The following is a 26,843-nucleotide window of genomic DNA, read 5'->3' as shown; positions in this document are numbered from 1 at the left end:
GAACTTGTGTTTCTAAACGTACAGGAGAACTTCCTAGTGTGGGACGACTTTAAAAAAAATGTTAGGTATATTTGTCTGTTATAGAAGCAATTACATAAAAATAAAACTGCAAAGGTTATGTCATACGAAACTTATATTTATTTGTACAATATTTTCTTAAAATTATTTGGTCTTAGTACCTACATACATAGTAATTATTATTGCTTATTATCAAAAGTATACTGGATAGGTAAACACATAAACTTCCTATATTTAAATCTCACTAAAAAGTACCATACGTAATGTTTAGGTATACCTTAGTTATTGTATTGAGGGTGTCCATGTAGCTTATAGTCTTTTGACCATTAAAATTTTTGCGAAAGGCAAATCATTAGTCAGTCAACTTGTGATTGGACTAATATGACTCTTTTTTGAGGGGATAAAAAATATCCCCTGCATTTTTCCATGCAGCAAACGTACAAAGTTTTCTCACCCTAAGTGAGGCGAGAGATAGTGTGAGACTCTTGCTGAATAAAAACCACCCTGTTCCTACTCCTGCTTTGAGCCGGAGCCCCGGTAACCCGCTAGGTTGTCCGTAGCTCCGGAATCTTACGCCTCTAGTAGGTACGCGTTGTATCAAAAACCCTTATTACTTCGAGCAAAATTCGATTTGTCGTATTCGATTTAATCGATAATACATCAGACAAATGATTCTATCACATAATTATTCTTTTAAAATGCATAATTAAAAACCTAATTAATTGTAGTCGTGGAATTTGTCTGTCGTTCGTCACATTTTTAATTCTTTTAACAAGAAATCAGAATGCAATTGCAACATAATCATTATTATTATATTGTTTAATCCTATATTCACTTGGATACAAAATATACCCTGTATTTAAATCTATTTTAATACCTACCTATTCGTATATTTCATTTGGTACTTTCAAAGCTCAATACGTTTCAGTAGCGTCTTTACTCACTACTACTCCTTCCTCTTTTATTATTAGTTTCATTTGCGCTTCAGGATCATTACTCTTCTTACCTTTAAAACTATCCTCAATATCCTGCAACGTCCTATCTTTAGTTTCAGGCAATAAAACATACATTACACTTAGGAACACAGTCAAAATTGCAGAATAAACTAAGTATGCACCCTCTACCCCAACAGAGGAATACAAATGTGGTGCAGTTTTCATTGAAATCACAAATGAAGGAGTCAAAAATGACGTGGAAAGTGTAGAACCTAAACTTCTATAAGCTAAAGGAAATACTTCACCACATATCACCCAATTCAATGCAGCTAGTCCTAAACAGAACGATAAAGTGTACAAGACCATCAACGCCATTGGTAAAATATCCAACATCCATGGCGCAGTAAAAACACCAGCTCTTCTCATATATACGAAGGCTGAAATAGATGACATCGACAGAACGGTCATGACACCACTTGAGAACAAAATAGTTCTTCGTTTGCAGCATTTGAGTAGGAATATAGCTAAGAATGCACACACTGTCCTTAGTAAATCGATCACTGTGAACTGCCACGCTACATCTTGAGGGTCCTTCTTGTCCAAAACCACTTGAAGGATGATATTTCCGTACGCCGCTACCATATGCGCTCCCCCAAATTCGAACACAATCAGCATGCTAATAGCAATTATGGCAGGCTTATAAAACTCTTTCTTCTTAAATATCTTGACAACAGCACTGATCGACTCCACAATCTTCTTGAATATGTTGTTACAGACGTGAGTTTCTGTGTAGTCTGGCCTGTTTTCTGCTTTCTCCAATTTTTGTGCGTTTATCATCGCTTCTAATTCTTCTTGCTGAGCAGCACCTTCGCCTCTGACCCATTTGAAAGCTTTACGAGCTTCAACATACTTGGCTTTAGAAACCAACCAGCATGGTGATTCTGGAGACAGGCTTATTATAGCCATAGCAACGATTGGGAATAGGGCGCAGACAGCTGCAGTTACCTTCCAGGTTAAATGGGCTCCCCATAAATGAGAGAGGAAGATTCCCATTCCGAGAGAGATGGCAAATGTTCCCAAAAAGGCGCCTCGATACTTTGGGTCAGTGTATTCTGCGACTAAAATGGCTGCTAATGGTGTTCTAAGTCCTAAGGCAAGTCCGTGTAGGAGTCTGGCGAGTATGAAGAGTGGCACGGTGTTCCCGAAGATGAAGACAAGCCAGCCAAGAAGGGCAGGCAGTGTGGAGATGAGATGTGCGCGCTGACGTCCGAACTTGGTCATTAGGACGGGGGATATGAAGTTGCCCACAATGCCCATCGCGCCGACTGCAGACGCTGTAATGAGAAAAGAGTAGTAGGTGAGTAACTGGTTATTTGATAATCGAGTGAGTAGAATTTTTATCCGTTCACTAAAACTTAACCGTCTGTAACCAATTAAGATGATAAACAAGAGTTATCCATATAGAATTGAATCAGGCGTTACTTTTCGGAAATCCTTGCTACACTAACAATACATTAGATTTTTAGTTTTAATTTAAAAAACTTATACAGTTTGGTGTAGTTGTTCGAGACTCGTGAAGATATTACAAAGAATCATGTTATGTTTTACTTATACATAATTATCTAGAAAACAAAATAAATGTAAAGACGATTTAAAAATTAAAACTTGTCTGTACCTACGTACTACAGAATTTTTATTGCCATTCATATTCTGATTCTTCATACCTATACCTATAGGTTTATTTTACTACGACACTGACGTCAGAAACACGACTAGTGAACATCCAGATTCTTTACTTTTTAATTCTTTTTTGACATTACTGCCTACCGGCTCAACAAGCCGACAGTATAGCTTTACCGAACTCATAATATTAACGCAAAATTCCAGGTCACTTCAGTCTGTCCATTTTTATGTTCCATTTTTTACCCGACTGCCAAGGAAGGGTTATGTTTTTCGCGCGTATCTTGTATGTATGAGCCTAATATTCTTTTTACCCGACTGCCAAGGAAGGGTTATGTTTTTCGCGCGTATCTTGTATGTATGAGCCTAATATTCTTTATTACCTCATTTCTTCGAAACGGCTTGATGGATTTCGACAATCAGGGCATCGTTGGATTCGTCTTAATTACACCAAGAAGTTCGGTAGATATGTGACGTAAAACAAAAACCAACATGGCGGCTTTTGGGGCGCCCTAGATAGAATTAAAAAAAAATAAAGAAAAATATTTGCTACAATATGGGTATCAATTTAAAGAGCTCATCATGAGGATTCCAAAATGGTATATCACTGACATATAGAAAAAAATACTATGTGCAATTAGGTTCTTTATTATCCAAACTAAATACTCGTATAGGTACTACGCGACGCGATTGACTAGCGGTTTCTGAACTATCGTTTCGTGTCGCGGGTGAAATCTTGAGAAACACATAGCCGTATTATAACTAACTAAAAAGTGTTAAATAAAAATAAATAAATTAGTGTAACAGTCGGGACCCATTAAATAAACTAGACTAAAATCATTCAATATGGGTCCCGACTGTTGCACTCAATTATGTTTCGCATAAGATTATTATTTTTTGTGTATTGATTATGAAATTATTTAATTTTGTGGTAATAGCATTCAGTTTTTATTTAAAGTGTTTTTTATGCAGTCGGGTTTTTTAATTTTTTTAATTTATTATATGATATACTTAAGCCGGTAAACGAGCTAACGGATCACCTGAAGGTAAGCAATCGACGCCGCCCATGGACACCCCAAACACCAGAAGCGTTACAACTGCATTGTCGGACCTTTGGGAGTTAGGAATTTAAAGATTGTTGGGGAATAGAGGATTGGGAAGGGTTGTAATTGGGCCTCCGGTAACCTCACTTACATAATGAAACACAACACAAGCGTTGTTTCACATCGGTTTTCTGTGAGGCCGTAGTATCATTTCAGTCTAGTCAGCCTATCCGTGCCGTAACATGGCTATCCTTAAAAATCCAAATACCCAGTATCCACCCCGTTTAATGTCTCGTCAGACATGGGAATCCCCTTGTCTTATAGCTTATTTTCCACTTATTACTAATCAGACAGTGATACAATTACCTAAAAACTCGTTTTTCATTAAAACCTTGACAATCAAGGGCCTTGAATAAGTTCACGGTTAGGTATTGATTGTAAATATTGTAATCACAAGTTCTACTATACAGGTTGACTTGTACCTCAATCGACGTATTCCTCTCGGGAGGTGATAGAACAATAAACTTACAAAATTAGTTCTGAGGTCTTTGATCCGAAAGTGGCAGTTTCTGAGATATTCAAAATTTTTTGTTTTGGTCAAAAAATCCCGAACAAACTAGGACAAAAACATGTTTTTGTTTGTAAATAAAACAATGCTAGTTGATTTATGTTTTTTTAGTTTTCTACGTTTAATTACAAGTCACCTTGTATATATTGGCGCTGTCATACTGGTTTCAATCCAAATCCTACCGCATAGGTAGATAGTCATTGTTTTCTTTTTAAAAAAATTAAAACTACTTATTTAAAGTTTCTTTTTTTTCATTTGTAGCTCAGGTAGCTACTTAACCAGTGCTTATTTTAGTTTTTTTTATTGTGCAAATAAATACAAGTTCAGACCTAGGCCTATAAATATGTAGCTATGTGGTACAGTTTGCCAAGGTCTTTCAATAATTATTATCTCTTTCGTCCGTCACAAGTTTACAAGTGTCCTATCCTACCTACTTAAATTTAACTAGTACCTACCTAGATCAGGAGTTGGGTATTTTTCATTATTTAAAAACTTTTCCCCTCACTATTTTCTCCTGTGTCATGAGTATGTTTAGAAACATACCATTTCACATGCACATGACACCCACAGCCAGACAATTTGTGGATCACACAAAGAGTTGCTCTGTGCGGGAATAGAACCCGCTACACATTCCACGACAGCCAGTTGCCCAGCCATTGTGGCAACCATGCAGTCAATTTATGGAGATCTTATAGAATATAGGTTTATGGAGGCCCAAACCAAAGGCTAACAACGCACTCGTATCTCCTCTAGTGTTCATTGCAAGTGTCTAAAAGTACTCAATCATGATTGCTTACTACCAGGTGGTCCTGAGCTGCGGACTGCCTATCAGGATACCAGGGCTCCGGCTCGAAAAGCAGGAGTAGGAACAGGGCGGATTTTTAATCAGTAAGAGTCTGACACTCTCGCCCCGCTCAAGGCTAACAATGGATGAAACATTGGATGATTATCTAATAAAAAAACTAGCCGGTCCTTTTACTCATTAGCCTTCATATATCCCATTAAAAGAAGGTTTTATCAAAACCTACCAATCCATGATGTGTCATGATCTGTCAGCGTGACGGGCCCTCCGTCCCTCTTCAACTGCGCGAACAACACAGCAGGGAAACCGTGTGCGCATCCATGCCCGGCTATGTTCAACGCCGCACCGCTTACCACGAATGCCTGGAACGCAATGTATAGTAAATTAAGTCTTGGTTATTCTTAAAAAAGAGTTAGTATGAGTTAGTGATCGAAACGGGTGCGTGTTGGTCGCTCTGATTGGCCGGCTCGAATAAACCAACCAATCAATCTCGTTTCGATCACTTTAAACGTCAAGCACACTCGTACTAAGGGTACAGATACAGGAATTTTATCTGTCAGTCAACTAGAAGTTAAGACGAGGTTGAGTGGTAGATCCACTAAACCATGTCTTAACTAAGAGTTACTTAGTGTAAGCAACCCTTAATTTTGCCGTTAGGTTAGTTAAGGGACCCCTTAAAATTTAAGAGAGTTGGTCTAAACGGGCACAATGCCCATTTCGTTCTTTTTGTTATGATCATTATGTAACTAGGTATCTAAATGTCGTTAAAAAATCAAAGTAGCTAGGAATACGATTGTAAAATGATTTAAATAGGTATTTACCTGCTTTATAAAAGGCTTCATCGCACTGTGGCTTCATGCAGGAGTTAATATCTGGAAAAATATAAACGTTAAGATAAGTAAGACATTACATGTGTCTAGGGCAGTGGTTCCCAACTGGCCCGAAGGATACAAAAAATGGATAAAAAAATAATACACAAGATTGTCTCTGTCCAATAAATACTACGGTTAAAGCTCGAATTAAACTTATAGAAAAGAAGACAATTAAGAAGAGTGACTGTAACTATTTTTATTTGTCATCATGGGTGCCTCACCCATGATAATTATAAGTGAACTAGCAAACCCGGCGAACTTCGTTTCGCCACCAATGATTTTTCCTGTTTTCCTGCTTTCTCTTAAATTTTTCCTTAATTTTAAAGAGGAAGGTTTCCTTTCCAATGAATGCAAAACCGTAGAAAGCGGTTCGTGCGTTCTGGAGCTATAGCGTCATGAAAGAAAACCCGACTTATTTTTAAATTATAGATGATGTCCCTAACATAAAAATAATTATGAAGATGGTGCTTAACCAAAAAAGGTTGGGAGCCCGAGATCTAGGATATATGTAACGTCTATGCATGTACCTATTTTCTTACAGTGTATTAATAATAGCTACTTCCGCGCTGTTTCACCCGCTCTGCTCGGCTCCTATTAGTCATAGCGTGATGTTTTATAGCCTATAGCCTTCCTCGATAAATGCACTATCCAACACAAAAATAATTATTCAATTCAGACCAGTAGTTCCGGAGATTAGCGCGTTCAAACAAACAAACTCTTCAGCTTTATAATATCAGTATCAGTATAGATTTATATTTTTGTTAGTAATTATATTTTTCATTTAACTATGCTAGTGTGAGATCATAAAGCTTTTAAAAAACAGTAATTAGCTATGGAACAACAACTACGTTTAACTAAAACTACTAAAACTTAGTTTATAATAGTTGGTATTTTTAATAATATTTATTTGTAAACAACATGTTATCTTAGAGTAAATTGTAAACTATAATTTTATTATAACTTCCGTGAGACATACTAAATTAATTATTATGTTATCGGCTTACTCACGTAATGTTTTGACGAGGAACTCGACTAGTTTCAAGCCATGCTAGAGGCTCATATTCATGAGCAGCATTTCGGGATACACGACACGGCGATTGTCGCGCTGCTAGGTACTAGCCAATATGAGCCTCTAACAGAGTGAGAAAGCCGATAATATACTAATTAAATTGTAAACGACGGCTAAACCAGTAACCCTCAAGCTATTTGTCTGTCTAGACGAGAAAGACCCGGTCTCTCTTTGTCTCCAAAAATCTACAAATACTTTAAAGGCCTTGCCAATATATTTGACGACCTAACTGACGTTGCCTCACCTTATAGACTCTATCAACAGAGTCAAAACCTATTATTTAAAACCAGAGTCTGCGGTATCACCCGTGTTCTTGTTAAAAATCTACACCTGGCTGGGGACTACCTAGCCTACCGGGACTCCGGCTCGAAAAGCAGGAGTAGGAATGACGTGGTTTTTAGTCAGTAAAAGTCTGATAATCCCTCTCGCCTCACCCAAGGCGGGAGAAGTCGTAAGATGATTATCCTCCATTAAAAAAATCAACCAGATCCCTTTAGTAATTTTGACGTGATTGGATAACAAGACGTATTTCCCGTGGGATAAAAAGTATTAACCCTTCGTATGTTTGGAACGTGGATCCACGCGAGACACAATGTGTTTTCTATTGTTGTCTTATATACGGCACACGAAAGGTTAAGCTATTTCAGACCATAATCTATCCCTGTTCCAACTTCCATCCCGATCCCTTTAGCAGTTCTACCGTGATTGAGTTACAAACATACACACAAGCTTTCGAATTTATAAAACTAGCTTCTGCCAGCAATTTCGCCAGCTTTCCCGTGGGAAAAAAAGTATTTTACATGCTAATCCAGACTATAATCTATCCCTGTTCCAAATTTCATCCCGATCCCTTTAGCCATTTTGACGTGATTGAGTAACAAACGCAAACTTTCGAATTTTTTATTCTAGTTTCCGCTTGCGGCATTAGGGAAATTTGGAGTAGGGGTAGATAAATCTGGAATAGCCTATGTGCTATTCCAGATTATTTTTTTTTTTTTTTTTTTTTTTTTATTTATATTCATTTATTTCAGGCTTCATAGGCCCATATCAAATACTATAAACTAATACATTAGAATTTATAAATACTATACATAGATTACAAAAAATATTACAATTATTTAGTACAACTTAATAACTAGGTCACACGAAGAGACGGCGTCGTGTGTCGCGCAGTGTCCGGTAGCCGACCTCGGAACCGTCGGTAGACTACCCCTCGCGGCCAAAACTCCTCTTTCATTAAGGTCGATAGATGTTCAGTCGGCACCCTGACCACAAAGGACTTGAAGTCCACTCTGTGTTGAGAGTGCAGCTGCTCGACCTTCAGATGAAGTTTTGCCTTGATCTTGATGAACTCCACAATCTCCTCGACCTTTGTGGAGTCATGCAGACGGGACACGTAGAGCAGCGTCGCTGGTACAGCAGGACGCAGCAGATAATTGTGTCCTGTCAGTGCGGTACCGCACTGATTGCGGCAAGTAGGCTTCCTCTTCTTCTTTCTTTCTACAAGGGTAAAGCCTTCCTTGACATTCTGGTTCTTTTTAGGAACCTCCTGATGCAGATCCGTTTGAGGCTTTTCGCCCTGTTGAACCTGCTTACCCCCTTTTGCAGCGATGTCAGCGTAAGCACGTTTGGGGGTCGACGTACTCACACGTGTCGTAGCCTGCGCCGGAGACGCTAGCCGTTCGGCGGAGTGACTCACTGCAGCGCCCGCACGTGGCGATGCCTGCGCCTTCGCCGACTCAAAACTGCTGACCGATGCACTAGCTGCACCGCGGCATGTGTTTGCGTCGTCGGTGCACAGTGTTGGTGACCCACTTACAACGACAGCGTTGCGTAATGCCAATAATTCCGCACGGAGTTCTCCGATGGTATTTTCTGATGACATCAGCTTCGACTGTACCTCAGCCAGGCTTGTCTTCAAGGATATGATGTCCTTGAGCAGCCTGGTAACGTCGACGTGATCAAAGGTGACAGGGGGCAGCTTGTGCAGGTCCTTTGCCACGAATGCAGGCACGTCGTCGGGATCTGTCACCTTCAGCAAGGTGATAATGTCTTGCACACTTTTCTCCGTTCCGTCTCTTCGGCGAGCTGGCATCTCGTCCAGCTTTCCAAGACATTGGAATAGCAACTTTTTGCCGCTACTGATGTCTTCCTCCTTGAAGTTAGATTTGCAGATTTGCAAGATGCTAACCTCATCCATCGTGTCGATGGCATGCTGAATAAATGCCAGCAACTCATTGGCTATGAGTGGTTGGGTACTCATAGTAAGGCAGGCAGCGGCTAGTGCCGCGCGATTCGCGAGTTTTGTAAACACGACCGTATACGAGCGCGCTTCGCACTTCACAGATTAATCTACCCCTACTCCAAATTTCATCCCGATCCCTTTAGCAGTTTTGACGTTATTGAGTAACAAAACATACAACCAAAAAATAATAGTAAGCTTTAAACTATAAATAGGTTGGTTACCTACAAAAATAACAATAGGCCACGTGCAGTCTGTCTATCGTAGGTACCTAAACAACTAATTTATTGTTTCATATATCCACAGGTATTTACTATTTCTTTACCTATAACACTACTCAAGACCTTGATAGTTTCCCAGAGCATTTCCGTAGTTTTTTTCTGTGAATATATTTAATCATTTTACATGATCATGATCGTGATTTTGATTGGTCACTGGCGCTCTATTTTTTATTTCGTCGGTAAAACTTTATGTCACGTTTTCCTTTGAAACGTGTTCATTGTTTTCGTTTTTTTCCCCCTTTTTTATGTAAGATTATTGTAAACTTATAAAGTTGTAAGTTATGAGGTATCTTGACGATTCACTGTAGGTATACGACCAAAACGCTTAACGCCTATTAGGTCTGTCTTCACAAGTTATAAGCAATTAATTTGAGAAACCACCTTTGTTTACAAAAAATCACGTGCATGGCCACTATAGATGTAGTCAATGTCAAAGTCAAAGTCAAAATTATTTATTTCAAATAGACCAGGAAAGCATTTTTGAACGTCAAAGCAAATATTATAATAATATTAATAACGTCTGTCGGTCAGTCCTCTATTGAAGCTATTTGCTTGTTCCAAAGGGTAGATTCCTAAGGAGAAGAACGAGATAAGAAACTCCATAGGCTCTTTTTCAATCAGATTCGCAATACAATTCTTGGTTACATTGTTTCTATTGCTTCTACTATGTGAGAACAATGTAAAACTAATATTCAGTCAAAGCGATAGAAAAAGAAATTAACCTCGAGGACAACAAAATTAATGCAGTCTGGAGCTGACCAGTCCCAGTTAAAAGCGCAGGTTACAGAATAAACACTAGATGTATGTAGATACCTAAGTCGAAAGTCCTATTAGTATCAAGCCCTTTATCCACGGAACCCCAAACGTGACAAAGACAATAGCTAGCCAGGTAAAGAGTTAAGAATCAGTAATTATTTAATTGTTTATGTATGCGTCTGCTCAGCGGCAAAACGCAGATCGTGACAGACTAAAAATATATTCGTCGTTAAGATACCTTTACCTATGTATAGGTAGGTAGCTATGTAGGTTTCTGCCTAGGTATAACGAAGAAATCTTTGTTACTAAGCCTTTAGCTACGGACCGCCTAGCGTGTTACCGGGGTTCCGGCTCGAAAAGCGGGAGTAGGAACGGGGTGATTTTTAGTCAGTAGGTAAGACTCTGACACTCGTCTCACCCAAGGCGGGAGAAGAGATTGGATGATTATTCCCCCCCCCCCCTCCTACAAAAAAGCCATTTGTTGTTATTTAATAGTAGGTTTTTTTTCTAAAGGAGGAAAATCATCCAATAACTTCTTTCGCCAAGTCGAAGCGAGAGGGAGTGTCAAACTCTTACTGACTAAAAACTACCCTGTTCCTTCTCCTGCTTTGAGCCGGAGCCCCGGTAACCTTTTATGTTGTCCGCAGCTCCGGATCACCCATGCATGTTGCCATAGAGAGTGACTTTAATTGTACGTGCAGGTGGAAGTTTATCAGTTTTAAATACCTAATAAAGTAAAGAAAGAAAAAAGAAGAAAGAAAAACAGTTTATTTGCACCGATTATAAAAACAATAAACATAAATAATTGATAATATAAAAGGAAAAGTATTCATGGCGCAAAAGTCGGAATGGTATGTTGACACCTCTATAGGTATTAACATAATATCAGTAGGTACCTATGTACCTATCTAACTTATTTTGACGCTATTTGTAAGCATTTAGCATACATAATTAAATATACATAGATACTACAGGGGTACAAGCAATTGTCATGTTTTGCAAGTTCACTTGTATAGACAAACTATAATATCAATTATTATATCACTAAGGAACAGTCTTCCTGCTATTGATGGTGATGACGAAGAAAACAATGGGTAAACAAAGTAGAATTAATTATAGTATTACGAAATCGTAGCAATTATGTACAATTATGTTGGTTTTGTTATTGTAAGTCGAGCTATTTATGTCTAGCAGGGGATGGAAAATATTTCTAAATGATTTATACTAAATCTCAAGTGTGGGAGAGCCATGCTTCGGCACAAATTTTCCGGCTCGACCGAAATGATACCACGGCATCACAGAAAACCGGCGTGAAACAACGCTTTCGTTGTGTGAGTGAGGTTACCGGAAGCCCAATTAGACCCCTTCCCAATCCATGATTCCCCAACAACCCTTAAATTCCTTACCCCCAAAAGGGTGGCTACGCACATGTAACACCTCTGGTGTTTCGGGTGTCCATGGGCGGCGGCGATTGCTTACCATCAGGGGATCCATCTGTCCATCTATATACATATAATAAAATCGTAGAAAAGTGCTGTCTGTACATTGAAAATAAAAATAAAAAAAATAGCCGGGGTTATTGTTATATCGATGTCGAACCCAAAAATGTAATTAACTTTTTTTTTGTCTGTTTGTCTGTTTATCTGTTTGTCTGTTTGTCTATGCGCGCTAATCTCAGAAACGGCTGATCCGAGTTGGATGCGGTTTTCACGAATATATTGTGGTATGCTTTAATTTACATTTAGTGTTTGTTTCATGTCAATCGGTTCATAAATAAAAAAGTTATGTCAAATTAAAGAATCACGTCGAACACTATTCTATGCTTATACCAATAATCTCCGCAACTATTTGACGGATTTGGTTGAAATTTGGTACAGATATAGTTTAGAACCTTAGAAAGGACATAAGATTTTTATTTCAAAAATCAAAAAATAAATTTATTCCGGACATACAGCGCATGTTCAATTCCGTACTATAAGTACGAAATTGAACAATAGTGGTCCTGCTGTTTCGTATATTCTAAATTGGTTTCGTTGTATTTGTCAATTAATAATTTTATTAGTTGGGTTTTCCTGGTTTTCTGGTTAAACTATTTAACGTAGGTTTAGTTTGATATCGATTATTAGTAGTTACTGTAGTTAGTTTGTTTAATAAAATTGTAAGTCTAATTTATAAATTAATTAGATTAGATTTCGTCGTTTCTTTTAAATTATTTAGTTTAAGCTTGGTTATTATAGCATAGAGGATAGGTTGTAATATAATTTCTTTTTTAATTGTTATAAATTCGTAATTCGTAGCTTTCTTTAGTTTTAAGTTAGTTTTCATCTTAAGTTCGGAAAGATTATAATATTTCTTTAGTTTAAGTCCGTTTTTAAACTATTTTTTCAATGCCCTAAGTGAGTATACATCTATTAAATTCAAACGCAGAGCTCATTATGTTGATTTTTGAAGAGTTCCCTGGAATATCTTCCACATCTCATTTTTGAAGAGATCCCGCGAGATCGGGAACTATGTGGTTAAAACCAAAAATTTGCCGGAAGTCACTATTCCACGCGAACGAAGTCGCGGGCAAAAGCTAGTTTATTTACCATAAAAAAGAGTAGTTCGAATCTTAGAACTAGTCCCATATATCTTTAAATATGTATCGTTAACGCTCCAGCCGTCGCGAGAGACGCTCCGGGCGTCGGGGATCGCGTGACGATCTCCAGCCACCGTTGTGCGGATTACCTAGCGGGTTTACCGGGGCTCCAGCTTGATAAGCAGGAGTAAGAACGGGGTGGTTTTTAGTCAGTAAGAGTGACACTCCCTCTCACCTTTCTCTGGCGATAGAAGTCATTGGATGATTTTCCCCCTTAAAAAAATCTACTACGATAGAATAGTAAGTAGATACCTACTATAGAATTGTTAACCTTAACACTTAGCATGTATTACCTATGTACTATACTATATATGCATGTACTACCTACCAACACAATCGTGCAGCCATCCATTAGGTATTTAATTAACAAACGCATAATTATACATCTTTTGTTGTCAATTATGAATCACTGATTAGCGAGAACTCCGCTCAAGTTAATCTGAAGATTTTTCTTATAAACGTATATGTGCAACGTTTTATCCTCAAAGGGGTAGGCAGAGGTACACATTATGGCACATAATGCCGCTATACACTATACACCCATATTTCACCACATATGTTATAAGTCCAATGTAATAGGTGGTGAGCCTATTGCCATATACTGGGCACAATTCCAGACTCCGTGCTACTACTGAAAATTTTTCGAATATCCGAAAAAGCCCAGCAATACTTTGTCTGGCAGTCACAATTGCGACCACTCGACCAACGACCGACCAATAAACGCATAATAGGGTATTATTTTAACTCTCGATAGAGTCGGATAAATAAAGGTAACAATGTTTTATCCCTTTCTGGATTAATTGGGTTTATTCTCAGTAATATCAATAGGAATGATGACGGTGTATGAAAATTTAAAATCTATTTAGTCCATCAGTTGGGTAATGAAAAAATATTGGACAAGTATATTTTTATTTTTGTCATATAAGATATACAATACTTAGATAAAACGAATCAAAGTTTAGGAGTGGAAGCAAATACGTAATTTCTACTTATTTAACGTAGGTACGAAAATTTCTAGGTACTTCTAGATAGAAAAACTTCTAGGTAAAAGTGGCGTCACCGACGTTTCAAATCAATTTATCATCAAAAGTATTTGTTTCCGTAAGAAAATAAAAATACGTGATTAATGTTTTAAAAAACGAAACAAAAGGATGGATGAAAGCAGATTTACGAAAGAAATATACAAGGTGAATATGAGAGTTGGACCGTCGCGTCGGTAGAGAGCGTTTCAGACGGACATAAACTTAGCGACCAGAGTGGCGATATATTAAAAAAGGGCCAAATTAAAAGTACATTTAACCGACGAGCATGCATGAAAAGACCGATGACTGTTGATGAAGATGAAAGAGGTGTGTACGAATCGTAGCAATTGACGTTCCATTGTCTCTGCTTACCATGGGAGACAGGCGTGAGGTTATATATGTATGTATGTAATGTTTTAAATAAATGTACGAGGCCAACATTAAAATAAAAAATTGTCATCTACCCTATTGCATGGAGTCTGGTACAGTGCTTGATACACGGTACTTACATACATTAATTCAATTTAACATCGTTTAGCTTCATCAATTTATGAAACTATCCAAATTAATATTTTGAACAAAAGTCCCTTGATGTCATCCAGTTATAAAAATGAACTCGTTGTGGGTTCAAAATAGTTCAAAAAGTATGTTAAACAAGACCACTTTACATTGTGTTAATGAACTCACTATGCTTACTCAGTGCGAGTTTTTTTACGTTAACGCAATCGAAACGTTCCTGCGTTGAGCCCTCTGATTGGTTGGTTAATTAGAGCCGGCCAATCAGAGCGCCGAACGTCATAAACGTGTCAACCGCGGTAACGTAAACTAAACTCGCACTAGGCACTCTGTACCCTTAGTATGAGTTTGCTTTACGTTGAACGAAAACGAAACGAGAACACGTTCGGCACTCTAATTGGCCGGTGCGATGAAACCAACCAATCAAAGCGCTCAGGTTTTGTTTTCGTTCAACGTAAAACAAACTCGTACTAAGGGTACTGGTAGACATAGGAACGCGGTTTTGACATTCACCTTACAACGCGCAGTCAAGGTTTCCTTAAAGAAGTATAATATTTTATGAACGCGCCACAAATACAAGACAATTACAAATGTACTACAAGATTCTTTATTACAGTTTATGTTTTATTTCATTAATTAATAATTACTTCCTCGTTAAATTTTGTGGTTTATAACTGTTAAGGTATGTTGAGTCAGACTTTAAGAGCCGTTTTTACGCGATCGGGGGCAAACGAGCTGATGTATCTGATGGTAAAACTAAACAGATTTCGGCCGCCTATAGACACACAAAAGAAATTGCCTTCCCATTGGCAGCCTAAGAGCTAAAAAAGTCTAATTCGTGCGTTGCCGGCGTTTTGGGGGTTAGGAATTTAAGGGTTGTTGAGAAATCGGGAATTGGGAAGGGGGGTAATTGGATCTCTGGTAACCTGAAAAAAAATCTCTGGTACGCTCGCGTTGTTTCACGTTGGTTTTCTGTGAGGCCGTGGTATCTCGTACTCGGGTCAAGCTGGCCCATTCGTACCGAAGCATGACTCTCCCACACTTAGAGGCTATTAGAAAGGAATAATTTGAGTAGGTATTATATAAAAAAACACGGACTAGGTTGTCTAAAAGGAGGTTATAATAGGTACCTACTTCAGAGCATAATGGCGTCTCACCAATTACACCTAGTTAGCGCATCATCGAAGGTCTATTTGAATACAATTATCTTACAAGTTTTTGCATTATGTAATTTAAAGGGGAAATCGACTTACATAGTTAACAAACTATTCTGCAGACACCAAGAAAGGGGTCCCATCAGGCTTGACTTGACTTAATTTCTTACCAATCCGGAGCTGCGGACAACGTAAAAGGTTACCGGGGCTCCGGCTCAAAGTAGCAGTAGAAACGGGGTAGTTTTTAGTCAGTCAAGAGTCTGACACTCCCTCTCGCCTCACCCAAGTCATTAGATAATATTCCCCTCAAAAGTCCTATGTCCCCTAGATGGGGCAGAGGGCGTCCATAAAGGTTCTCCATCCCATTAGGACGGACGATCTAATTCGCAGGATCAAAAGGTCAGCTCAGACTGTATGCAAGTCGCTTCTAACCGGCCTATCGACATGACTTCTAGTAAGCTAGATATGTTGCTACTGGGGCTGTAGAGAACCGCAAAGATTACCTTAGGCTTCAGCTCGAAGCAGAATTTGGAATGGGGTGGTTTTTAGTCAATAAGACTTGGACACTCACGCAGGATATGGCATGTATTGAAAAAGAACTATATACTTGAAATCTGGATGAAGAACCGTGCAACCAAAAGCTAAAGATCTCTAAAAATAATGAGTAACTAATTAAGAATCTTCAATTTACATTAATTCACGTTTTAATTGGACAGAAATCGAACTTGTAACTTACTGGCGTGCCAATGGAAGCAATGATAATGACTAATTCATTGACTGTTGATTGATGTGAATGATCATTCATTCAGATAGGGGTTCCCAACCTTTTAGGGGTCAAGGACCACTTTTATAATTCTTGTTAAGTTAGGGACCACTTTTTGCGTGCGGCGCGTCATAGCCCGGTCATAGCCCGGCTGATGATAGCCGCATTGATTTGATTTGATGGCCGACCTGAAGCTACGGACTGCCTAGCGGGTTACTAGAGCTCCGGTTAGAAAAACAAGAGTAGGAACGAAATGGTTTTTAGTCAGTAAAGAAATCCTAGGTTAATTGTTTTGACCCCTCAAGAAAGAAAAGAGGGACCATTATTCTTACTACATTTTCATGTAGGTAGTGTTCCACTCTAATTTTCTCATCCACTCATATAAATAGTGTCTTTTGGATTATTGAACTCAACTTCCTCTCTCTTAGTTATTTCCTTTAGACAGAGGTGTAGTCTGGTGTATTTATTTTTTCATTACGCGGACATTTTTTTGTCTTTTGCAGACCATTAGTGATCTACGATCCACCGGTTGGAAACCACTGTAGGCACTAGTTGGTATGTATTATGCAACAGTGGTTTGATTTTATAATGGCTCAAATAACTGTTACTAATGAATGGAACGAAAAAAACCTAGATAAACTAATGAAACAGCGTGAATTACTAATTATTAATTTACTTAACCCAGAAATTAAACCCGAAGGTTCGTTTTTACCATAACTTAGGTAAGTACGGAAGCGGAAGAAACCCTTTACTCCAAGATACTTCCGACATTTTTGTCTCATAGAAAAAGTCAAATGACCAAATACCGAATCAAGGATGATGCTGCAATTTTTGGTGACAACAAAAGAAAAAAAAATGTCATTATTTATTAGGAAATGTGGTCTGTCATTATAAATCGTGGCACGTGGGAGAATGGCGCGGGCGCATGGGTAAGCATCTAATGACCGGGTTGCGTGTGACTTGGAGTTATTTCAAAAGTGCATCTGTATTACCTATGTTCCTGTTCCTATCTGCTCTTATTGTAGTCCAAAAATAAAATAAGTTTCAAAATGCCGTTCATTTTGATTTTTTTATTCTCCGGAATTACTAGTTTGAATTGAATAGTTATTTTTGTGTTGGATAGTCAATTTATCGAGGAAGGCTATAGATTATAAAATATACTACGATCAATAAGAGTCGAGCAGAGCGGGTGAAACCGCATGGGAGTGCCTAGTCCATGATATAAAGTAATACGTATGAGAATCGAGTTCATTAAAATCGGTTTATTCGTTTCCATGAATACAGATTTGTACGTAAAGTTGTATTTACGCTGCACTTCTTGTCAGAATTAGACACAGAAAACGTTTGCCTATTATTTTTTTAATTGCAACGACTACTTGAAAACTGACCTGTAAACGAACAGTGGTTCATAAATTAATGCAAATAAGTAACTATGATTCAAATCACATTCAATTAGAGACGGTCTAAGTTTTTACTCCAATTCATTATGATAGGCACCTATTGTTTTGTTTAGGTTTCTATTCACTACTGAATTAAATTGGTTAATTAAAAAAATAGTACAAGAGAAGATGGAATAACCAATAAAATGCATTAATAGTCAAATAACACTAAATGGGCATTTTTATTAACCCAACAACTTTGTAATGAAGGCTCGTTGCCATCACAAAAAAAAAAATAGAAAAGGATGGTGAAATCAGGGCTTATTTTTCAATTTCACACAATAATAATATAATGATGTCTGTGATTTCATAAGATTAAATTAACACTAAAGATCGAATTCAACTTATGTCAAAGAAGACAATATGACACAAGAAAAAAGTAACTACAATACTGATTTGAATCCGGGTCCCTAGCCCACCCAATTAGAATAAAATAAAGGCGGTCCTATACCCAGAAAAGGTTGGGAACCCCTGTCCGATTCAGAAATGATAATATATTTTCAATGTAGCACATTTGTAACACAGCTCGTTGCATAGCCCTGTAGGGCCTGTAGGGCTGATGCCTGATCCGAAACTCCGGGTTTACCGAGGCTCCGGCTCGAAAAACAGGAGTAGGAACGGGGTGGTTATAAATCAGTAAGAGTCTGACACTTCCTCTCGCCTCCCCCAAGGCGACACATTAAATGATTATCCCCCCTTAAAAAAAAACACATTTGTAACACTCACTTTTTACCAATTAAGGATTTTATGCAAACAATATTTACCTTGTCTTTGAACCATTTTACTAGCTTAATAGTCGTTTTTTTTATTGAAATGGGCTAGTTACTAATTCCATTTATGAAAAATATCTCAACGATTTTTTTAATTATCTTTCATCCAAGTTTTTCTGTCTTAATCACAAAAAAAAGAATAAATAACTTACCTATAAAGACTAGATATCACTTTTATTTATTAGTCTTTTATCCATTTATTTTAAAAGGGCTACGTATAAATACCTAACTAATTACATTTATGACAAATACCAAATTACATTTATGAAAAATATCTCAACGCTTTTTTTCAATCAACTTTCATCAATCTTTTCCATCTTAATCACAAAAAAAAAGAACAAATAACTCACCTATAAAGACTAGATATCACTTTTATTTATTAGTTTTTTATTAATTTATTATAATTTATTTATAGAACGCATCCACAGCACAGATAGCCATTGACTAAACCAATGCAGACTTGTTACCGTGCTTATAAAGATCATGAACTTTTTTTTTTAATATTGAGTGGCCGTGACATTGGCAGTCGATCACAATACTGTTGAGAAACTGAGTTTACGCATACTGCTTTTTCAGATCTCATTCAATTTCAGGTTTGATAGTAAGTTGATGCTTTTAGTGGCCTTCGGTTTTGTTTTCAGATATTGTCTTTTTTTTAAGTGGTATTTTTTTTATGGGACATGCCGGTAATCGTGCAGACGTTAATACGTCTGCACGATTAGCGGCGGCGGCGATTTATCAGGTAATTTGGTAATCCTATGGTAAATAATCGCCGCCGCCCATGGACTTACTTGAAACACCAGAGGCTTTACAAGTGCGTTACCGGCTTTTTGGGAGTTAGGAATTTAAGGGTTGTTTTTCGGGAATAAACATGGGGAAGATATCTCAAGGGGGGAATTGGGCCTCCGGTAACCTCACTCACACAACGAAGACACAACGCAAGCGTTGTTTCACGTCGGTTTTCTGTGAGGCCGTGGTATTACTTTAAAAGGTACGAGCCGGCCCAATTCCAAGCATGAAAAATCTCCCAACACTTGGTATTCCCCGAAGGGTTGAGTGGTTTATTTATTTACGGTATTATAGAGAAAACTAGCTGTTGCCCGTGACTACGTCTACGAATAATGACTTTTTTTTGGGACAAGCCTACCACAACCGATCATACGGCTGCAACTCCTGTAAGTCATGATCTACAGTAGATACAACCATGAAAACACCGGAACAATGATGTCTGCGCGATCGCGTTCCGGTCTTGGATCCCACAACGAAATAAATCAGAAGAAATAATTAGAGGAGAAGAAAAAAAAAACAATAGGTTCAACTTCTCTCGGTGAAATGTAGCGCAGGAGCATAAGAACTTAACTAACTTGAACTAACCGACAGTACTCAGATTATTTTTTCTAAAATAAAAATAGCCTAAGTTACTCCCTAGTACATCAGCTACCTGCCAATAAAAGTCCCGTCAAAATCGGTCGAGTTATTTCAGAGATAAGCCGGAACAAACAGACAGACAGAAAAACAATTGTTTTGGTGTGTGTATCGTATACTACTTACTTTTTACTACATACAAAAAAGGGGTTTTTTTTCAATATTAAAAAAGCCACACCAATTTTATTTAGTACATAGTTTATAAGATTTTTCGTCAGTTGTGTTTCGAGTTCCTTTGCAATAGGTTGAACCTATCGCCAAATGTAAGAACACTTTAACTAATCTTAAGAAATAGATAGGTAGGTCGAGAAGCATAATGATTCTTGGTCCTGAGCTACCTAATTCACCAGAGCTGGGAATCAAAATTTAAAGTATGCAGTTTCCACGGAACAAAGAATGATATTTCTCTATTCTGTAGTAGTTTCATTGTGTAAGCTGTCGACCAATAAGACAAAGACTGACAATGTCTACAAATGACACTTTGACTTTCGACAAAAACTGCTTTTTGCTACAACTCCCATAACGCAAAAGATGACTAATAGTAACTTAAAAGACCTTCAGAATGAAAAAAAAACTAATCTGGACACAACAGTACAACACCAACATAATTAGAACTGTGACAGGAAACAAAATGCAAGCAAACAGAGACCAGCATATACTGGTTACCTCGCACATGCTTGCACGTTTCGCAGCGAATAAAATTGTATAGGAAGTCTGCTACTAATTTATTGGCATAAAGAACTTTGCTATAGTTTTGTATGCAAACTTTATTAATTAAATAGGGAAACATTTAGGCACGTATCGGTGTAATTGAAAATGGAGCGGTTTTAAGAATCATTGCTTCGATAGATACCTATTTACGTATAGGTAGGTAGTTGTAGTAACTGCCGGGTTGTGATTGGGTTAGTTGAGAATAAAAACTGCTAGGTACAGTTAATTTAGGAGCAAATTGTCTTCATCATCGTCTTGTGTGGTATGGGTGCTATTGCCATAGTTGCCTTCATCAGCCCTTGACAGTCAACGGTCCAGTTTTGACGGGACTTAGGACTTGGGATTAGGAGTAACTTAGGCCACTTTTATTAGTATATTAGGCTCAAACTAGCCTCACCCAAGACGGGAGAAATCATCGGATGATTTTCCTCAGTTATTTGTACTTTCTAAGATTATTTAGATATCACTGACAAACGGTGAAGGAAAACATCGTGAGGTAACCTGGGGAGTCGTCAGGCCGTCAGCAGTGGCTACTGGTAGTAGGTATAGACAGCAAAATCCAATTCAATTTTTTTGAGGAAGGAAAATTATCCAATGACTTCTGTCGCCTTACGCGAGGCCAGAGGGAGGGTCAGATTCTTACTGACTAAAAACCACCCCGTTCCTACTCCTGCTTTTCAAGCTGGAGCCCCGGTAAACTCGCTAGGTAGTGACAACTCCGGATCAGGCATTAGCCCTACTGGGCCCCATCTGTGGTGGTCTGATGGCTCTTTGAGGCGCGCACGGAACGCGTCTGGTTCTGGTCGGGCGGCGAGCTACCCTTACTCGCCGTCCGCAGGCCCGCACTTACGGTGGCCGGAGATCGTCGCGCGATTCCCGACGCCCGGAGTGTCTCTCGCGACGGCTGGGGCGTGAGGAGGTTCGTTCCCTCATGTGTCCCGCCTCCCCCTTAGCTATAAGGAGGTCTGATGACTCTTTAAGGCTCTGGTTCTGGTTGGGCGGCAAGCTACCCTTGCTCGCCGTCCGCAGACCCACACTTACGGTGGCCGGAAATCGTCGCGCGATCTCCGACGCGAATTGTTTTTGCAATCTGCAATATTTATCTAGTGAAGTCTAGTCACTAGTCTAGTAAACAAAATATGAAATTAATGTAATTCGCAGTAAACCGTTATGTGTGTTGTTTATAACTATTTTATAATGATTTAATTTTAATATAAACCGTCATAAATGTTTATGTAATATGTCGTCATCACTCTGTTATGATTGCCAATATCACAACAAGAAATTTCTGTCGGCTTGGTTGTCGTGGTTTTACGGTACCTTTGGGACGTCAACCGAGCAGATGCATGATTTGATTGTAAGGTACAAGCGTCCATGAACACCAGGTGCGTTTATTTTTCTTGTTTTTTTTTTAATGGGGAATATCATCTAGTGATTTCTTCTGCCTTGGACGGCAAGAGGAAGTATCAAACTCTTATTGACCAAAAACCACCCCGTTCCTACTCCTGCTTTTCGAGTCGGAGCCCCGGTAACCCGCTAGGCAGTCCGCAGCTCCGAACACCAAGAGCGTTACGTATGCGTAACGCATCATTAGATGGGGGTTATTGTATGGACCTCCTCGCAAATAAATCACACACGTTGATTCACGCCGTCGGTTTACTATGAAACTGTGGTATCAATCTGATCGAGACAACCCATTCGTGCTGAAGCATGGCTCTCCCATGTTAGCATGTTACTTTCTACAGTAATAGCTTAGTCTATTTGTTTGTTTGTCTGTCTGCCTGCCTGTCTGGTCATTGGCATAGAAACACTTCCTGTTATAAATGGTAGTTAGTTATAACAAAATTTGCAAACATTACACAATACGACTACGTGTGATGACTGGGTTGAGCATACAGTTTTGTTTTGTATTGCTTTCTTTCCTTTCTCGTTGCCTTTCCTTTCCCACGTGCGTATAATATACACTCGAGAGGTAAGCAGAAGTCTATGCTATAAATATTACAACCAATTTAAGTGTGGGAGGCACGAATGGGCCGGCTCGACCGGAGTGATACCACGGCCTCACCGACGTGAAACAACGCTTGCGTTGTGGTTCGTTGTGTAAGTGAGGTTACTGGAGACCCAATTCCCCTCTTCCCAATCTTCCCAATCCCCGATTCTCCAACAACCCTTAAATTTCTAACCCTCAAAAGGCCGGCAATGCACTTGTAACGCCTCTGGTGTTTCGAGTGTCCATGGGCGGCGGCGATTGCTTACCATCAGGTGATACGTGTGTTCGTTTGCCGGCGTGTTCCATAAAAAAACCAAAACCCACTTTTCGGCAGTTACTTCAGATATTAACTAAAAATTACGGTTTACTCAAGTACATTAATAGAGAAAAGCTCTACTAGTTTCGAGTCACAGAGGGACTCTTCGTGAGCAGCGTGCGCAGACGCGGCGACGTCGCGGAACTTACTGAGTAAATCGTGATTTTTTAAAAACGTACCTAGAAGTCTAAAGTCTAAAATCTAAGAAAGTATTTGTTTCGTAAGAAAATAAAAATACGTGTCTAATGTTTTAAAATAATCTACCAGACGGACATTAAAATAAAAATTAGTCATCTACCCTATTACCTAGCTGACTGCAGCTACCGGCTCATCTTCACACGACCACACGGGTGTTTTTTTTTTTTTTATCACCAACTATTTTTTCTGAGAGTTAGGTATCATTTATACAGTTAAAAAAAGCGATTCAAAAATGTTACTCAGACGATATAAGTTTTTAAACTGACATGGTCACTAACACTATTATTAGAACTTATAACGGGATATTTACCATGTTTATTCATTTTATCGAGTTTCCGATATTTCGGCACTGTTGCAAGCGCCATGTTCACGGATTAACTGGACTTTACTCAGACGGTTAATAATAAAAGGATTAATAAAAGGATCAAAATGACTTTAATTTTGAAAGTCGGTGTTTCTCATTATTGTTTGTTTCTTATTTTAACATCGACCTCCGAAATAAAAATTAATTTTGACCATTTTAGTGTTCTTTTTAACTGAATTTCTTCAGTAAAGTCAGTTATTTATTTTTGTAAAAAGTTTTTTTTAATGATTATTTTACGGCTTACTCACATAACTGTTTGACGAGGAACTCGACTAGTTTCAGCAGCGTTCTGCGACATAAGACGCGGAATTTTTTTTTATTCCTTTGAAAATGGAATGCCTAACATTAAAAAATAATTGGAAAGCGTTAAATAAACAAGCTGTATTTTTCTTCAATACAAATTTGGTTTTGACTATAATAAACACTACCATACAATTATTAATTAATTCTGTCTTATTAAGCGCAGTCGTGAGAAAATCGTTATTTAGCAAACTAGCCAGTCATATTTTGTTGTTTCTAAGATATATTTAGCAGATGTTTTTCTATTAAAATTAAAAATTCGTTTATTTCAGTCATTAATACATGCATATACGAAATTATGTAGTAATAATTTTTAATTTAAATTCAAAATTACATAAGATAAAGATGAAACTAACTAACAAACAAAATATTAAGTAATAACTTAGTGTTACAAAGTTAGACAGTCAGGTTTAATATTAAGTAATAACTTAGTGTTACAAAGTTAGACAGTCAGGTTTTACAGATTTAGGTACGTTTTACAAACATGTAATAAAATTGTAGAAGTTTTAATTCTGTTATTATTAAGAAAATATGAGGTGCGAGTTGGGCTTTTTACAGGATATTTTTGATGGTACCTATATGTACTTTCTAAGATTATTAATTTCATGTTTCAAATATTCCACTGACTAACGGTGAAGGAAAACATTGTTAGGAAACCTAGGCCTATAATTTCTAATTATTAATTTGAAATCGCCAACCCGCATTGAGCAAGCGTGGCGATAAATGCTCAAACCTTCTCCGTTGGAGAAGAGGCCTTTGATCAGCAGTGGCCACTTATAGGCTGTTGACGTGTGTGTAAGTAATACATTCATTGAATGTCCCATAAACATAAATTGCAAAACATAATATATTATCTAACATCACGCTTGGTATCCCCCAAGGGCATAAGCAGACAGCGTAGCCATAGTGAATAGGTAGGTGTAAATCATACATAATCAAATTTTCGCTAGACGTGTCATCATCATTCATGTATATGTACCTAATTCATATTTTACTGTTAAACTTTTATTGCTGACTATAACTGAGAGATAGACCTTCTCTAAGATCGGTCGGCTGAAAGCGACTTGCATCCCGCGACAACCAATCGTTTTATAATTACCCAATTGTAAAACTATAAAACAATAGGTTAATTTTAACATAAAATTCTAAAACTGAGAACCAGATCTTTTTAAGTACCATGCCTGACTATTCCTGTCTGATGTCTATCAGTCAGTCAGATCCCAAGATCGGCCGACTGGAAGCGACGAATTGCATCGAGCGACCAGGGTAATTAAATATTATTAGACGATTGGTAATTTTAATTCCAATCCGGTTGCTATGACTCTAAGGGTAATTTTGACAAAAATTTTAGACCAATGAAAAACGAATATACCAACGCTTTATTCTACATTCCTATTGGTTATAGGTAATAGGATCTGGATCAAAGTTACTTCAGTGGATCAAAATAACCGGGAAAACCCGGTACTCAATCAAATCTATTATACTTAAGCACCGATTTTGTTAGACAACAATGTTTAATTTGAACAATAACTTACTAAGACAATGACCTTAGCCTACTAAGGTCCTAATAAGCTATCTATTGTTTTTAAAGACTAAGTACTATTCAAATCAGATCGATTCATAGCTTTTTCCTTATTTTTTTTTCTAGAAATATTATATACCTACGCAAAAAGGTACCAACTTATATAAAAGATTTTTAAAGTAACTTAATGTACAATTAACAACGTCATGCCATTTTATCCCCGGAGGGGTAAGACTTTGCCCGACCCGAGAATCAAATCCGAGACCCATTGTCCAGTAGTCGCACTTATTGCCACTCGACCAATAAGACAGTCAGTACCTTAATGTAATAAAAACATTATTCTTTATTTGATTTGTCTGGACTTTAAAAGAGACTATGACTTCTGAGTTTGTTTCGGCATTTCTTCTCAGAGTAGTCCGATAGGAAATGCCGGTCTCATCTAGTTATTTAAAAGATTGACGTGTAAAAGTGTTACATTGTAACCTATTCGCAAAAATAAATATAAATTATCATATAATAAGAACTGTAAGAGGAAAATAAAATACTAAGACACTACCTAGATAAAAGAAAAAGTGAAAGCATTTCTTACTTTCTTTTCCCAAATAGGTAAATATAAGTACCCTAGATATAATAGGTAATGTCAATTACTATCTAAAGTCAAAGCATTTATTTTAATTAATCCTTAATTAGGCATTTTTGAAACGTCAAATTAATAATAAAATATCAATATTAATTCATGACACAACCTTGACATAGAATATAAATAATATTTATGTAATGATAAAAATTAAATCGTTAATTAAAAGGCGCGGCGAAAAAAAACACAGCTAAACACCATAAAAATTAAATGGACAACCATAAAACTAAGTTGTAATAATACAATTAAATATAAAATAATCAAACGACTTACATATTATAGTCAATCAACAAATTGTTTCCACATTTTTCATTTTATAATCTTGTCACCATAGATAAATTAAAAAGTTAAAATCTTCACTTTAAAAAAAATCGAAAAGCTAATATGACAAACACATTTTTTAAAACACAATACTTATATTTTGAAAATCGAACGAAATATTTTCGCATTCGATAATAAAATTAAAATGTTCAATTGTTTTTTTTTAAACTCGCGCCAGTAGGGAAGGGAAAGCGGACGCGTCGATTTCTCCGTAGCCTTAACATCGACTGACTACACCAAGCTGTTACGAAACCCCGTCTTTCATCTAGTGATGCTAACTTGCGTATTATTATTGTTTCTACACTATACGGCATTTTTCCCTAATTACTGTTTTACTTGTGCAAGTCGTACTACGCTTTAGTACTTAATGCGCAAGAAGTACATTTTGAAAGTACTTTTACATAACTGACCCACTTCATAAGTTATTCATTAAGCAACAGCATTTATGATGGTATTCATTTGTGACACTTTTATCGAGTTATGCTGTATCG

The 26,843-nt window shown here is 37.6% G+C and overlaps 1 protein-coding gene across 3 annotated transcripts; it reads right to left on the bottom strand.

Moving 5' to 3' along the window:
• Positions 1–115: 115 nt before the first annotated feature.
• LOC118280705 (facilitated trehalose transporter Tret1-like) lies at positions 116–26,580 on the bottom strand. Of its 3 annotated transcripts, none has more exons than XM_035601013.2 (4): positions 26,305–26,580; positions 5,868–5,918; positions 5,273–5,408; positions 116–2,287 (listed from the first exon to the last, which is right to left on the bottom strand). In XM_035601013.2, exons 2-4 carry the CDS (start codon positions 5,886–5,888, stop codon positions 933–935), a joined length of 1,512 nt encoding a protein of 503 aa, XP_035456906.2. In that variant the 5' UTR covers positions 5,889–5,918; positions 26,305–26,580; the 3' UTR covers positions 116–932. The 3 variants fall into 3 exon arrangements, with proteins under 3 accessions (XP_035456906.2, XP_035456905.2, XP_050555585.1); XM_035601012.2 differs by lacking the exon at positions 26,305–26,580 and adding an exon at positions 18,919–19,032; XM_050699628.1 differs by lacking the exon at positions 26,305–26,580 and adding an exon at positions 18,721–18,754.
• Between the last annotated feature and the right edge of the window lie 263 nt (positions 26,581–26,843).

Source organism: Spodoptera frugiperda, chromosome 16 (assembly GCF_023101765.2).
Source record: "Spodoptera frugiperda isolate SF20-4 chromosome 16, AGI-APGP_CSIRO_Sfru_2.0, whole genome shotgun sequence".
NCBI lineage: Eukaryota > Metazoa > Arthropoda > Insecta > Lepidoptera > Noctuidae > Spodoptera > Spodoptera frugiperda.
The sequence above is the reverse complement of the archived record's forward strand: the minus strand, read 5'-3'. Positions and strand labels throughout refer to the sequence as shown.